The following is a 15,837-nucleotide window of genomic DNA, read 5'->3' on the forward strand; positions in this document are numbered from 1 at the left end:
GTCCCTGTCCACACAGCGGCTATGTCTTTACTCCAGTGATGCTGCCATCACTCAGAACATTGTGCTCACCCCGCCCCCCGCACTGAAATCAGGGAGTGATTTTAAAGGCAAACCCCCAAGATCTTTTAAGCTGAGGCCCAACCTCCTAAGAGAACTGTATCCCAGGTATTCAGATTTTAATTGTCAATTTCACGCCTACGAACATGGGTTCTGCTATGTTCACTGAAACCACAGTCCCGGTTCCTTACAATCCCACCTCTCGTAGGGCTAGTCGATGTGTTTGCCAGAATTCTGCAGTTAGAGCTATATAGGAGTAACATGACTTCATGCGGTCAAAAGGGTTTTTTTCCAACCTTACAGCCCTCTAAGATTAAGTTACTGCTCCACTGACATATTTCTGTGCTGCTAAAACTTGCTCAAGCTTTTTCCCTAAATGAGCATCCCTCCGTGTGAACGTGGCTCTTGCTCCTTCTCACGAGTTACAGGCCATTTTGCTGTTTTAGCATCATTGGGGTGAGCCCCTGAGACCCCAGCAGGGGATTGTGAAATGCCGGGGGGGGGGGGGGAAGACACCAGGGAGAGGCAGCCTGTGCCCAGGGAGCTATGGCTTCCTCAGTGTGAGCCCCCTCTCCCCCGGTTCTGCTCTCCTTTCCCAGCCCGCCAACTGCAGGGCGATTGGAAGTGTGTGACTCACCTGGTAGTTTGAACCATTCATGACTCATGCAGCCACTGGGGGGTGCAATGGGCACTTCCAGTGACGTGTGAAATCTGATCTTCCCAGCCTGCCAAGTTTGGGCCCCAAATTGCAGCCAGTGCCTCTGAGGGTAAAAGGTTTTCTCTCCTCGCCCGTTTATTCATAGTGCGTTTTTGCTGTGGACCTACTGAAGTACAAAGAGCCAAGCCAGGGACTTGGGGGCCTCTAATGATTGTCAGCCTGACTCAGTGAGGATGAGAGAGGGAGGGGCCCCAGGCAGGGGCCAGGGAGGAATGCCCAAATGGTGGCACTTGGCCTGTCCTGGGAGGACTCCCGGATTCCAGCAGGGACAGGTGGAGAGAAGACTTTCCACAAAAGACATCCTGCCCTGATAAGGACAGAGGATGGGGACCGTGGAGGAACATTTACAGTGGGAGCCATGCTCTGACCACAGCCCAGGGTGGGTGGAGAGGGGAGAGCGGAAGCGAGGGCTCAGAGGAATAACGGGACCAGACCCTAAAGGCTCCGGTGGGCCAGTGTCAGCTCCTGAGGGGAACGGGAGCCATTGCAGGTTCTGAGCAGGAAGGAGGCATGACGTGGCCTACTTTTCCCTGGGGTCCCTCTGGCTTCTGGGTTCGTGGAACCTGTTGTGAGTTTAGCGCTCTCACTGCTTTCCAGGAACTTGTCGTCTGATTTACAAAGGAACAAAGCCAAGTCTTTTGCACAATACAAATCACAATTTTAAATCTGATGATTCATGCCAGCATTCACCCTATTGCAGATTCACGCCGATATTCACACTATGCCACTCTATGGAAATGCGATCCTGAAATTGTTCCTGGCTTTTTCCTTGCTATATATTTTGTGTGGAGTTTTGTTTCTGAGCCTGGCCCTCTGATGATGTCATGGAAGCACCTAGAATCTCCTTTAAGGAGTTAGCAAAGTTCTCTCCCCAATGGGTCGGACTTAAGCCCCAAATCAGCCCTAGTCATGTGGAGTGTTCCTCTGCCCCCCATTTAGTTCCCAGCTCAGACTAAAAGTAGAGGATTTTTTGGTCAGCATATTCAGAATATCATCGAGTTGCTAAGAGGATGGCAGATGGTCTGTTTCTCTTAGCTGGTAGCTTGAGGATGCTCTAGCGGCTAGAGTCTAGCCTCATGTATTCACCTTTGTGAATACCTCAACAGCTAAATCACGCACATCAGCTCATCCGCTTGCTGTGTAGCAAGAGATACCCCTGGTAACCCAAGCCGGAGACCGGCTTTCACCTAGCATTGTGGAGCTCGAACCTGTGGGTCAGATCCACAAGGAATCATTGCAGGGCAACGTTTATTTTTAGATCCTTATTGGCAAATCCTGCCTGCTGGGCCAGCCTCTCGGGCCAGGCCCTGTCTGCCCTTCTCAGAACCTCACGGTCTAAAGGAGGGTTGGCCACAGAGGCACCGAGAGCCGGTGATGGCTCGGGAGCCAATTTTCCATGCTTCGTAGCCTGGTTTCCAGCTGCAGGAGTCTTTCCGCGGCACCGAGGGGTAGGTGTGCCGGCCCCCACCCCCACCCAGCCCCTGGCTGGATTGCCCAACGGGCTGGCCACGCGCCTGCTCCCAGCACTGAAAACAAAATAAAAAGCGAGAAGAAGGAACATTTGTCGTAGAATTTGATGTTTAACCGTTCCCAAAATAGAATCAAAGTTGTCCTCATGGGAGAAATGAGAACCTTGTCAGGCTTCATTGCAGGGATTTTGTGGATTAGAGCTGTTTGGGCATTAAGTTGCTCAGACGTGGCACCTGTGCAGGACTTGGTACGTGGTTCTCAATGCCGGTGTGCAGGAGAGCTTTGAAAAAGACGGCCGCCCAGGCCCCCACACCCCACCCCACCTCACCCCCCAGAGATTCCGACTTCAAGAGTCTGGGGAGGGCTTGGGCCCCACGTTGGTTTTCACTCCCCAGGTGACTCTAACGTGCAGCCGGGGTTTTGAACCACCACCTTAGGGCCTCCAAAGGTCTCCACCTGACCCTGAGCTCCCCTCCCAAACCCACCCCATCTGCTTGCCCAAAACAGCATGGTCAGGACCTGGCAGGGGCTTCTTAAAGTCACTTTTTAAAGACAAGCAGTGGCCTGGGCATCTCAACCCCGCTTATTCTGTGGTTCGAGGTCTCAGAACCTTCTGGGTTGCTGGAGATAAGGAGGGGGTGGGAGTTGGCCCTGGTTTCTGTGGCTGCCCCTCTGGGGGACCGCCAGGGGCGGCCCCATCCCAGCGTCCCTCTTGTGACCTCCAATCGCCACCCCCCCCACCCCGCCCTGTGCTCGGGTTTCAGTTCAGAAGCTTTCCAGAAGGGAGGAAGGAAAGGGGCCAAGAAGGTGATGATTGTCATCACGGATGGGGAGTCCCACGACAGCCAGGACCTGGAGAAGGTGATCCAGCAAAGCGAGAGGGACAACGTGACCAGATACGCTGTGGCTGTGAGTCCTGTCCCGCCTGTCCTGCCCCTGCCCCTGCCCACAGGCTGCCAGCTGGCTGACAGAGGCACCCCAAGGGGGCACTTTCTGGGCAGTGAACAAGCTGTCCGGGCCCTCAGATGGGCCTCTCCTTGCTTCTCCTTCTAAAGAGCAAGTTGTGCGTCTTCCTCTGCACTGCCTGGGCCCGTCCGCAGTAGCCATGGAGAGCTTCGTGAGGTGCTGAAACCTCAGAAAGCTAGAAACCCTCCGGCCTCCCAGCCCCCAGAGCCCCATCTTAGAGCAGGGCTGTCTCTGGCCCTTCTAGACAGACAATAGGGTGATGAAGGCCTGGGGGGAGGGGGGCCATGGGAGGGAGAGGGGGCATCTCTGTAATACTCTCAACAATAAAGATTACAAAAATAAATAAATAACATTTCAAATGCAAGTGGGATTTGGAGGACGACTTGGGCCCGCCCTGGGGCCCAAGGCCAGGGCCCGGGTGTGCGGGAAGTCCGTGCTATGTCCTGGCTTGTTGCCCTGCCTTGTTCCCTGGCAGGTCCTGGGCTACTACAACCGCAGGGGGATCAACCCAGAAACCTTTCTAAATGAAATCAAATACATCGCCAGCGACCCCGACGACAAGCACTTCTTCAACGTGACGGATGAGGCGGCCCTGAAGGACATTGTGGATGCCCTGGGGGACAGGATCTTCAGCTTGGAAGGTGAGCCATTCACACAGAGAGGGGTCCCGGTTCCGGGGGTCACATCAGGGGAAGACCCCGGAGTGAAGCCCACCCCCGCAGAGTGAAATGGTCCTCCCTTCACAGTAACTGCTGCCAGCAATGGACTGTGACTGTGCTGGACAGAGGCCGTGCGCTGTCCGAACAGCCCGGGGAGGTGACTTTGCTGGGCCTCCTCCTGGATCACCGAGGAAACTGAGCTCAGAGGAGCTGAGTGGCTTGCCAAAGCACCACAGCTTGAGAAGGGGCTGGGGCTTGGCTGAGAGACGCCAGATTCCGCAAATACAAAATACAATATCTGTGGCAGGTTTATACTAAAAAAAATGATTCGTTGGTTGTCTGAAATTCAATAGCTGAGTGTCCTGTATTTTCTCTGGCAACCTTAGTTTGAACCCAGCTGGACTGACTCCGGAGCCGAAAACACTAACCCCGCCTCCCAGTCCACCACAGCACTTTCTTTCCTTGTTTTTAATATATTTTTATTGATTTTAGAGAGGAAGGGAAAGGGAGAGAGAGATAGAAACATCAGTAATGAGAGAGAATCGTGGATCAGCTGCCTCCTGCACAACCCACACTGGGGATCGAGCCCGCAACCCAGGCATGTGCCCTGACCGAGAATCAAGCCGCGACCTCCTGGTTCACAGGTCAATGTTCAACCACTGAGCCACGCCGGCCAGGCCACCACAGCACTTTCTGCAGGGCTTTCAGATGCCTCCCTACGACTTAAACTCCAGTTGTGACTGGCCATCTATTTGCACCGTATATTGGGACAGAGGGCCCTTTCCACACGGGGCTTGCCATAGAGGAGGAAGGTCAAAGGTAGAAAGCAGCGTCCCAAGGCCTGAGCCGTCTGCAGAGCACAGAAACGACCAGCTACAGGCACACGCAGGGAGACAAAAGACAGTCCTCCTGAACGAGGATAAATAGAAAGCATGAACCTGCGCGTTGACACTCACACTAGAACTTAAACATCCAAGTCAGTGTATTTCCCCTCAAAATGGTCCCCTTGGGTGACAAGGTTGGAAGGGCCCTCTGGGGGCGGGGCTTTCAGCACGCCCGAGGTTTCTTGTGCAAATCTGCGGGGTGGCCTCTCCTCCGGAGGGCCTCGCTGATGTCTGGGAGTCATCCAGGGGCAGCTGGAACCAACCATGGTGAGTGAGCGGAATGAGCAAAGTAGGAAATTCCATTTCTTGCCCAACACGCTTTCTTTCCATGCACTTCTCTTGATCTTTCCCCGATTTGGACAGTCTTACGGTAGACGTGCCCTGTAAGATGTTGTCCCGAGCGCTTTCCAGCAGGGAGTGGGCCACTAATAACCCCGCACGACCCCTGGGAGTGCTCTCGCCTCGCTTGCAGGTGCCTGCGCTGGGGCAGACAAGGCGGGGCTTAGCCTCAGCCCCCCCCACCCCTCCCTGGGTGCTCCCTGGGAAGCCGCGCTGTGGCTGAAGCTGCAGCTGTGTGGGCACTAAGTCAGCAGGCGTGGGACTGACCTCTCTCTGTCCCTGTCTTAGGCACCAACAAGAACGAAACGTCCTTCGGGCTGGAGATGTCACAGACGGGCTTCTCCTCTCACGTGGTGGAGGTAGGGACCGTTCACAGCCAGCCTCCCACACACTCAGGGCTCTGGGCTGTCTCTATCCCCTTTTCTCTCGTCCTTGGAGTCTCTCCGCCTCCCGTTTTCTGTGGTTGGAAGAGGGAAGAGGGAAGTCAAGGTCTTCAACGTACAGGGAGCTGTCGCACCCTCCCTGTGCAGAGTGCTGACGGGGCCATTTCCTCCAGGACGCACGGTCCCATCTAGTCCACGGAGCCTTGTGCAAACACTAGGCCAACGCGGCAAACCAACTGCACATGCTCTCACGGTGCCCGCATGTGAGCGAGGAGGCCGGTGCGTGCAGGGCGCGGCCCTGTGGCGATGTTGGGAGGGTGTCCGGAGGTGTCTGATGTGCTCTGGCGGGCGCCCACATGGGCCCCCTTTCGGTGCAAACTCAGCATCAGATGACAGAGGCCCCAGGTGGGCACACGGTGTCACAAACAGCGTGTCGTGTCTGGAGCTCTGCATCGCAGGCCGAGTCTCGGGCTGCCACTCACCCTCCGCACGCCACCTGGTTCTGATTCACAGGCCAGGGCTGCAACCTCACAGGAGTGCCCGAGGGACAGAGGGATCGATACCAGAGAAAACACTTTATAAGCTGTTTGCATATAGCCCCGCCTGGGAGTACCGCGTGCAGGGAGGGCCCTGTGGGGAGAGCCTGGATGTGTCCGTTTCAGCACCAACCCTCGTGGGCGTGCTCTGAACAGGCAGGTGTCTCAGGTGTCGGGAGGGGGGTGGTGTGGGGAGGGGAGAGGAGTGTTCCGCTAACTCCTCTATGAGAGGCATAGGGCAGGGTTCCTTGTTCCTATTTCCAGCTACAGAAACCCCATCACAGGATGGTCGCGTGGCCTGCTGAAGTGCCCTCCGTGAGAGAGGTACTCATCTCGTGCTCTCTCCCCGCACCGAGCAGCTGCTGCGTGAGAGAGTGTGGGTCTGAGGGGCTCTGAGTCAGAAACGGCTAACTGGAGGGGAGGGGCACATGCACACCCCGCAGCAGGCAGATGGGCGGACGCCCCTCACGCTCAGCCTTTCCTGAGCAGCATCTGGACCGCAGATGCCACGCCCACTTGAATGCAGCAAGCTGTCCGCGTCCCAGCCCCGTTTCCTAACAGTCAACTTATGTGCAGAGCGCGTTACATTTTTCCAGGAATTGGGAATTCCTGCGCCCCATTCATGCCCAGAGGCAGTCCTGCCAAGTCGGCTGGTGGTAATAGTTGCCCCATGTTAGGTGGTGACATCAGCACATCTTTCCAGAGCCTCCTCTGTGCTGGGTCCCGTGCTGGATCCCACGAGGTGCAGAGCGAGCCCTGCCCTCAAGGAGCCCACCTTCCGAGGGTAGGAACCGGCACCAGGAGAGACGAGAGCATCCCTCAAGCCGGTCGGGCAGCGCGTCATGTGCTAGTCAGGACTAGCCCGGTCTCCTGACCCTGGGCTCAGGGCTGATTAGAAAATTGAACAAGGAAATCAAATTTAACTAAAACCAACAAGCATTTGTCAAATGCGACTGAGGTACCAGAAGGGACTGGGATTTCCTCTTGGCACCAGGAGTCCGTCAACCTGCAAGCAATCCAGGGCAGCACTCCTCAGCTTTGAGAGCAGGATCAAAGCAACGATAGATTTCTCCTGGTGAAGATGTACAACTTCAGGAGGCCCCCATCCATGGGGCCCCTGGGAAGACACCCTGCTCGTTGGGGGAACCACATGTACACATCTGATGCCAACCAGGACAGTGTGTGACGAGGGTCTTATAGAAGGAAAGGCCCAGGCGGGGGGAGAGGCCGTCAGGGAAGGGGCTGGGGAGGGGCTGGCACTTGGGCAGACCCCTGAGGACGAGGATCCCTGCAGCCATGGGCAGTGAGCAGAAGAACAGAGGGGAGATCTGTGCACACACCAGGAGCCGCCCTGATGCTGGGGCCAGTGAGAGAGAGGGACTGTCCCTTGTCGCCTTCGTTCATTCCATAATTATTTCTTGAGCACCTCCCTGGATGCCAGGCTCTGTACCAGGAACTGGGGGCATATAAATAGATGAAGATTAAGGTAACATTTCAGCTGAGAGCAGCTCGAGGTCTAATTGGGGAGAAAGATTCTTAAATAGTAAGTTCAGTCTCATACTGTGATTTCTGTACATCCAGAAATCGGGAATCTAAAGAAAAGGGAAATGAAGATCCACGCCAGGTATTTGAGGACGCTTGTGCTGAGAGCCCTGACAATGGCCCACGCAGCTCAGTGTGTGGAGCAAGGCGAGTCCTTGTGGACCTACAGGTTCCGCAGCTGCAGCGGGGAGACCAGGAGCTCAGAGCTCCAGCTTGTAATTGAGGGCAAGGCCGTGCACTGCCCTGTGCAGCTGCTTCTACATGCCCAGCTCGAGAGACCAGGGTGCCTCTCCCCATCCTGTAGACACAGGCCCCAGTTCTTCTGTCACCCCCCCGTCTTATTTCCAAGTGACAGGTAGCTGGAATTTTTATGTGATAGACTTTAAAAGAAAGATGATTACATTTGAATGAGACTCCTGAATACTTAAAAAAAACAAAAAACACTTCACTTCCAAATCCAAAGGAATGGTGCAATGATGATAGACTGTTTGGTCGTATTAGACACAGAGATTTTTCAACGCCAGCCATGGATGCCATCGTAATTGGCCGCAGCCAACCTGTCCCTGGGAGTCCAGCTCGCAGCTCTCAGGGGCAGTCAGGTCTCTCTGGGGTCCAGGGGCAGGTGGGTCCAGCCTTTGAGCTTTGCCCAGAGCAGGTCCTGAGCCCACGGGAGTCCATCTCCTGGGCGAACCCCCAGGCTTCATCTCCCCCAGAAGTGCTCCACCTGGACAGCCTCAGACAGCTACTTCCTGCAAAGGAGGGAAGGAGCTGCAGCTGCCCCGAGCCTGTCACTGGTCCGGGGGGAGGGGCCCAGGAGAATGCTCTCAAATGGCAGAGGAAAGGCCCAGCAGCTCGTTGGTCTGCTGCCCTCTGTCAACGAGGAAACCAACCTTTGAGTTAGGAAGGAGGGACCAGAGCCCAGCACAGGAGAGGAGGCCCCAGAACATCACCTGGTCTCCTACAGAGCTCCAGGCTCCAGACCACAGACATTGCATCCCACGCTGATGGCCGAAGATCAGAGCCATTGAGGGGAACTGAGAGCTGGAGCCAACCCACGAACTCTAGTCCTGATTTGCAAAAAGGAGAAAGAGAGTATCCTGGACATACGGCTCCCTGGTCAAATCCCAGAACGGATTATAAGCCAATGCTTTCATTCGCATTTGGAAATGCATGCGAAGGTCGCTAATGGCTGGAATGGCTTCTGTTCCTGTTGGCTGGCTGGCTACTGAGGTAGTGAACTCCCTGCCAAGCTGGGTAATCAAGAAGAGTTTTCAGAAAGCTTGCAAAAGGGAGCCATAACCCAACCCCCTTCCTCCCTCCCCTCAGGCGGCATCGACACTGAGAGTCTATAATCCCCATGGGCCACAGGGAAAGGTGTGGAGGAAGGAAGAGAACCATAAGTAATTGGTGCCCATTGGTGATGGATGGAGCTGCTGGGGAGGACTCAGCAGAGGAATTTCACATTAAGCATCCCACACGAGTCCATAAATCCCCCTCAACACCAAATGTTTACAGAAGGAAGCAGTTTTATTAGGGTGGGTCTGTCTACAAAAACCCCAGATAAGAAGAGATCATTTTTCCTGTAACCTACACCCGATGATCTGACACCCCCCTCCTCTTCAGCCTGTGCCCTCCACACGGGCCCTCCTGGGCTGTGGACCGGATAGCTAAGGTCATTGGCTATATCTACCGTTCTTAGCTGTTGAAGCCTTAAAGCTGTTATTATTCGAAAGTTTTGCATTTTAACTAGGTTTGCATATCTGATTCAATCCAACGTGAACGAAACCAGTCCCTCAGGGTGAAATGACCCAGAAGCTGCGAGCCCCTCCTGAGCCCCCATATGCCTTAACGATGGGGTAGACTCTTCCACCCTCCTGCGAGGGCAGGCAGTCAGGGCTGTCGGTCAGGGCTGTCTGAGGGCCCCTCCCTGCTCATGCCCACCCCTCACCCCCCACTCCTCCCGTGAGGCCAGGACATGGTAGCCAAGGTCTGCCGGCATGCTTATTCCAGACTGTTTACAAGGTGACTCCTGGTGGCAGGAATCACTTCCGGTTTGCTAAGGTCCCCCTAAGCCCAACCGTGTGTCCTTGGGCCGTGCCCTGGTCCCAGCACCCCACTCCTGATCCTCGTTCCCAGAAACTCTGAGCAGAGGCGCCAACCCGCAGATCTTGAATGAGCAGGTGCGGTGTGCCCCTGGCCCTCTGCAGCCCCTCCTCACTGCCCTGCCGAGGCTTCGAGGCTTCGAGGCTTCGAGCAGCACGCTCGGGGAGGGGGTCCCCTCCACAGAGAGGCTGAGGGCCTGTTTCTGGGTCTTTCCTGCCCAGCCCCCTCTAAACGCCTGGCACGCACCCTTCCTCAGGCTTCACTCTGAGCTTTTTGAAAACAAGTTTCATGCCAGAATCCAAGCAACTAGTCAAAGCATAATGCGCCCTCTGAATGATGTAACCCTCAGGAGGGGCTCCTGCAGATAGAGTCCCGCCCCCTCTAGAGTCACTCTGATGGTGGACACACGGGCACTAGGGAGCCATGGGAGGGCCTGGGGGAGGAGGACAGCACCCAGAGGTGGTCTCCCTGCACGCCAGCGCCCGGGACCACCGCTGACCACCTCCACCTGCCTCCACAGCCCTGCCTCGCCAGTGCCGGGAAGAATTGCTGGCACCTGGCATTCTCATTCCATTACTGCCTGGCCGCGCAGCCTCAGACAAATCATTTAACCTGTCTGAACCTTCGTCTTTGAATCGATGTCTGAAAAATACTGTAGAATTGAATCTTGAGGCTTGGAAAGGACATTGCAATTTTGAGACTTAACGTAACAATGGATCAAGTAAGGTTTTCTTAAAATCCTTTCCTAACTCCCATGTATATCCGCCCCCTCCCTCGGCTGGGCCCCAAAATAGGTTGTCCGTGCCTCCGTGAGAGCACTGCTCACGAGCTGATGTGAAGATTCATCCGGAGCACCAGCTTGATTGTGAGAGCTGATGCTTTGATTCCTGCCCTCCCTCCGCCCCCGGAAGTGCTTTGTGGATAAATTAATGAATGAGAACAGCTGCTTATGTACCCAGTCCTTCGTAGCTGCCAAGCACCTGCTAAGAATTTAAAATGCTGGTTTCTTACAACAAAACAGCTGAGGAACCCGAGGCTCAGAGAAAGAGAGAAACTTGCCAGAGGTTACACAGCTAGAAGCTTTGGAAGTGGAACAAGTCAGGAAGGTCTGTCTCCAGAGCTCATGCTCTAACCACGAGGCCAGGAATTCTCAACCTCAGCCCTGTTGACGATCGGGGCCAGATGCTTTTTTTTTTTTTAATATTTATTTTTATTGATTGCAGAGAGGAAGGGAGAGGGTTGTCATGAATGTGGCCTTGGCTCATCTGTCCAGCCTCATCCTGAACCGCACTGCCCCCTCACTCAGCATGCCAGACCCAGTTTTCAGTTCCTTGAAACCAAAGGCTCTAAACCCTCTCCAGCCTCAGGGCCTTTGCACAAGTTGTCCCCACCCCTCCACGTGTCTGGATAAGCATCGCATTCAAAAACGCCTTTGCTGACCCCGTCTCAACCTGAATTAAACCTCACTGTGGCCTTTATTACATCCCTCTTCACATTTATCACGGTTTGCGACTATTACATTTATTTGTATATTCATTTGGAGTCTTGGAGCTCCATGAGGTGTCTGGCACAAAGTAAACACAGTGAATTTTTACTTAAAAAATGAAGAAGCAGGATTTACACACAGGGAAGCAACTCAGACTACAGAGGAATGTGGACGGAGGCCAAGTGCAGGGCACAGCTTGAAGGGGAGTCAGAGGGGAGGGAGAGTGACAAGAGACTTCCTGGAGGGGTTCTGGAGCCCAAAGAATAATGGAGGTTTGGTCGTGGGCATGGAGTTTCTTTCTAGAACGTTCCTTCTCTCCTAAGATCCCACCCTTGGGATTAGTTTGACCCATTTTGCTCTAAGGATGGATTGGGGCAAGAAGGTCCTTGACTCATTCAGAAGCCAAGGATCCTGGCTACAAAGTTGGGCTGTTAAACAATGAACCCGGGAGAAGGCGCCCAGGGTGGCTGGCAGATGCTTCGTGGTGCAGGCCCTGGTGTGGCCTCCCAGAGAGGGGCACCTGGGGGACCAGAGCTGACGTGTGTCCCTCCCCCCTGCCAGGACGGGGTCCTGCTGGGAGCCGTTGGTGCCTATGACTGGAACGGAGCTGTGCTCAAGGAGACCAGTGGCGGGAAGGTCATCCCCCTCCGAGAGTCCTACCTGAAGGAGTTCCCCGAGGAGCTCAAGAACCACGGCGCATATCTGGGTGAGAGCCAGCGCGGGGCAGTGGGCAGGAGGGGCCCCGAGGAGTCACACCGCCCACCCATGACCCGAGGGGCCCATCTGTGAGCATTCTGTGCTGATTCAAGCCGGGGTCAGGGCCATCGCCTCTTCAGCCTGGCGCCCACCACGCCAGCACCCTGCCCGGCAAGTAAGCAGGTAGAATAAATGGCAAGCCACACACCTGCCCCTGAAATGTGCTCCAGTGGATGTTTCTAATGCCCCTCCTTCTCCTAGAAGGTCCTGGTGGGTAGAGCCAGGCTGAAGGACCCTCATAAAACCCCTGGTCTTAACCACAGTCACCACCTTGGGTGGGATCCTGAGGGAGTGCCTCCTCTCCTGCTCCTCCTCCCTCTGGGGCTCGGCCAGTGAGGGCAGAGTCTGGGTCTCTGGAAGATTCCTCCCTACGTGCCCCAAGGGAGTGGGGAGACTGGGGGAAGGAGACTGGGAGGCCGGGCTTTCCCGCCTCCACGGGGGAAGCTGTATGGCCTGCCGGCCGAGCCCTTTCAGGGTGGCCCTGCCTGCTGGCCAAAGAGCCACATGGGAACCGAAGCCCCAGCCAGCAGACTGATGGGAAATTCTCAGTGCTGCTTGGAGCTTTGCGGGTCAGCCCACGCTTGCCCTCAGGACATGCAGCCCCAGGCCCCTCCCACCACCACCATCTCCCACTTGGAAGGCCTAAGGCCCAGGGCCAGTTGAAAACATTTCCAGCCGGGCCGCTGAGGGCTCAGCTCAGAAGAAATCTCTGCTCCACACCACAAGGCTAACCCCACCCACCCTCATGCAGGCATTTATTTGTGGTTGTGCTAAATGCACAGCCACGGTAGCTACCCCACGCGGCGTCCTGGCCCTGCTGACCTTTCAAGCCCCATTTCCCAGGACACACCTCCAGGGGTCAGAAAAGTTGTGTCTGGAACCAGAGTAGACAGCCTGCTGCTCCCACACTCCCAGCCACTGAATCAGCTCCTCTGTGCATCCTGCAGCCACTCTGGAACCAACTGCTAGGAACCGGCTGACAGTGTCGCACACATGCACGCACACACACACATGCACACACACACACACGCATACACACACATGCACACACGCACACTTGCATACATGGCAGAAGGAGACATCCATTCCCAGAAAGAGCCCAGGAACTGCCAGCAGGCCTGACGCCCATCTAAAAACCGCGATCCAGGATTCAAAACCATCTGGCAAAGAGTGGGACTCGGCTTTGCACGCTTTCCGGAGAGTTGCCTGAAGATGCTGCACGGTCACCCTCTGGGTGCTGAGTGGGCAGCCCGAGAGTCATAGTGATCGGGCAGCGCCATCCTGAGAACACAGATCAGCCTCTTTCCAAAGAGCCCTGGGTTCCCATTGCTTCCTATACTGTGTGGCATGTGTGTGGCCTGAGAGGACCTGGGAGCTCCCTCCTTTGAGTCTGCAAAGCTTTGGGGCTGTAAGAATCCCTGAGGTCTTTGCAGCCACACAGACAACATTGGTGTTCATGAGCCACTTAGCAAGGATTTATGGGAATGGAGAGGGCACTGTTGGGTCCCCGATAAACAGGTAGTGGGGATCAAAAACCAAGCCTGCCTAATATAAAATGAAACGTGGCCTGGGCCCACCCTTCTCCCTCCTGCTGCCGGTGAAGGAGGGGATGTGATCATTCCAGGCCAGCTACGCCTTTAGTGGCCCCACCTGGCTTCCTGTATCCCTCCGGCAGGGGTGGGCGCAGGCCTGGGAATGACTGCCCTGCGCTATGGCATCGGCCCGGCCGGCCCTGAATGCACGTCCTGCCCGGCCTGTCCTCCGCTCAGCTGAGCCATTCGTGGGGCCCTGGCAAGGCCTGCCGAGCACGTGGGCCAGAGACCAGCCTGTTTCCTCCTGCGGCAGGGTACACCGTCACATCGGTCGTGTCCTCCAGGCAGGGGCGGGTGTACGTGGCTGGAGCCCCCCGGTTCAACCACACCGGCAAAGCCATCCTGTTCACCATGCACAACAACCGGAGTCTCACCATCCACCAGGCCCTGCGGGGCGAGCAGGTAACGAAGGGGGAGTTTCCTGGGGAGGGAGGAACAGAGAGGGCTAGGCCTGTGGTCGGCAAACTGCAGCTCGCAAGCCACATGCAGCTCTTTGGCCCCTTGAGTGTGGCTCTTCCACAAAATACCACGGCCTGGGCGAGTCTATTTTGAAGAAGTGGCATTAGAAGAAGTTTAAGCTTAAAAAACTTGGCTCTCAAAAGAAATTTCAATCGTTGTACTGTTGATATTTGGCTCTGTTGACTAATGAGTTTGCCGACCACTGGCTAGGCCAATGGGGAAAGCTGGGCTGGAGGGGTCTCTGGAGCTCATCCCTCCCCTCTCAGTAGGATGGTCCCCAGGCCCACACACATCTTTCCTGGTTGGGGGACATCTCTCTCCTTCCCACCAGCCTTGGAGAGAACTGTTCCAGCCCCAGAAAGCCAGGCCTGGTCCCTCTGCAGCGAGGGACCCCTAAGTATTTGCTTGCCTGCATTTCATGGACCTCGGCCCGACTGCCAGCTTCTCCCTGGTCATGTTTAGAGTTCATGGCTAGAAGCAGCACCTAGGCTGTGCTTCCCGGCCTGGGCTGCCAGGTCCCTAGGTGTCCCGAGGGGCAGTCATGTTCCTAAGCCATCTTCACACTGCCAGGAGTGGGAGCAATTGTGCACCCACCCACTCGAGGCCCCATGGGTTCGCCAAGACTCCAGCTTCTTTCCTTTTCCTGGAATGTTAGCGATGCAGAACGGTACGGCGGCCAATGCCACTGCCCCGCCTGGGATGTGGTGGGCAATCAGACTGTGCTGCGGAGAGTCTCGTGCTGGACGGTCATGAGTGCGGATGGAAAGCTATGACAACAGTCACTGGTGGTGAAAAGATCAGAACACAGGGTTCTGATCCAAGTCATTTCAATAGCCGAGGAAGCCTGTGGTCCTGGGAAGCAACATAGCTTTTCCATGGTTATAGAGTGGGTTCATGGCTGGGTCAAGTTCAGAACCCAGGACTCTTGCATTGTGCCACCTCCTAACCCCCAACCCCAAAACCAGGCCTCGGCCCCTCCTGACTAGCAGGATCCAGCATCCATGGCATCCTGGGCCTTAGGCTGGGCCCTGTCCAGGTCTTACTGTCCCAGCTCTACAGAGCCTGGCAACAGCCCTGTCTCCTGCATCGTCTACTACTGCCCTTGGCCTGTCACCTTGAGGACAAGTTCCTCCCTGCGTCTAACCTAAACCCCTCCAGCTGTAGGAAGCCCTCATCCCACCATTCCTCTTGTCATCTCAAGGGTAATGGTGGACCCAGGACACTGCTCTGACCCCCAGCCTCTGCCCTCTCCACCCACACTTTGCCCAGGGCCAGCTCTTTTGGGAATCCAAGGCTAGACCTTGAGAGCTAGAGGGAATTTGCTGATGGATTTATGACATTTTTACTGCCCAGTCCCGCCTCCAACATCCGAAAGAGAAACCACAGTGCTGAAGGCAGCTAAATTAAGTGGATTCTAAAGCACCATGACCCACATAGCTGAGGCCACGTATTTAGACAAATATCTCCCCGCCCACCCACCCCACTCCCATTTTTTCTCTGTCTGCCTTTTAATTACTTTCGGCAAGCACATCTTTTGCCCCGGGTTTATGATTTTTGTTTCTCTCTTCTGTATTTTTATCTTTCTCCTTAGTTAAAAGCTGTTCATGCTTTAAGATAGTTTTTTCTGAAAGCACCCTAAGCTGGGGGAGGGAGAGTCACGGGCTCGGGTGTTAGACAGACCCAAGTTCCAGCCCAATTTGGCCATGACCAGCCTTCGGACCTTGGGCAAGTGACTCAAATTCTCTGAGCTTCAGTTCCTTCCCTGTGAGATGAGGACCATGATCTCTCTTAAGGAAACACGAGGCTCACGCATGCGAACCCGAGGCTGTAAAGTACATCCTACAGGGCCTGTCCCTGGGAAGCCTCCTTCCCTTTCCTGGGTGACCC

The 15,837-nt window shown here is 55.5% G+C and overlaps 1 protein-coding gene across 1 annotated transcript in view; it reads left to right on the forward strand.

Moving 5' to 3' along the window:
- The window catches only part of ITGA11 (integrin subunit alpha 11), a 119,417-nt gene that overhangs the window by 71,275 nt on the left and 32,305 nt on the right, over positions 1 to 15,837 (forward strand). The window contains exons 8-12 of the mRNA XM_008139088.3: positions 3,010 to 3,154; positions 3,687 to 3,852; positions 5,382 to 5,452; positions 11,705 to 11,849; positions 13,745 to 13,893. Of these exons, the coding sequence (XP_008137310.2) occupies positions 3,010 to 3,154; positions 3,687 to 3,852; positions 5,382 to 5,452; positions 11,705 to 11,849; positions 13,745 to 13,893 (676 nt within the window). The remainder of the gene's footprint in view (positions 1 to 3,009; positions 3,155 to 3,686; positions 3,853 to 5,381; positions 5,453 to 11,704; positions 11,850 to 13,744; positions 13,894 to 15,837) is intronic.

This window comes from Eptesicus fuscus, chromosome 5 (assembly GCF_027574615.1).
Source record: "Eptesicus fuscus isolate TK198812 chromosome 5, DD_ASM_mEF_20220401, whole genome shotgun sequence".
Classification (NCBI taxonomy): domain Eukaryota; kingdom Metazoa; phylum Chordata; class Mammalia; order Chiroptera; family Vespertilionidae; genus Eptesicus; species Eptesicus fuscus.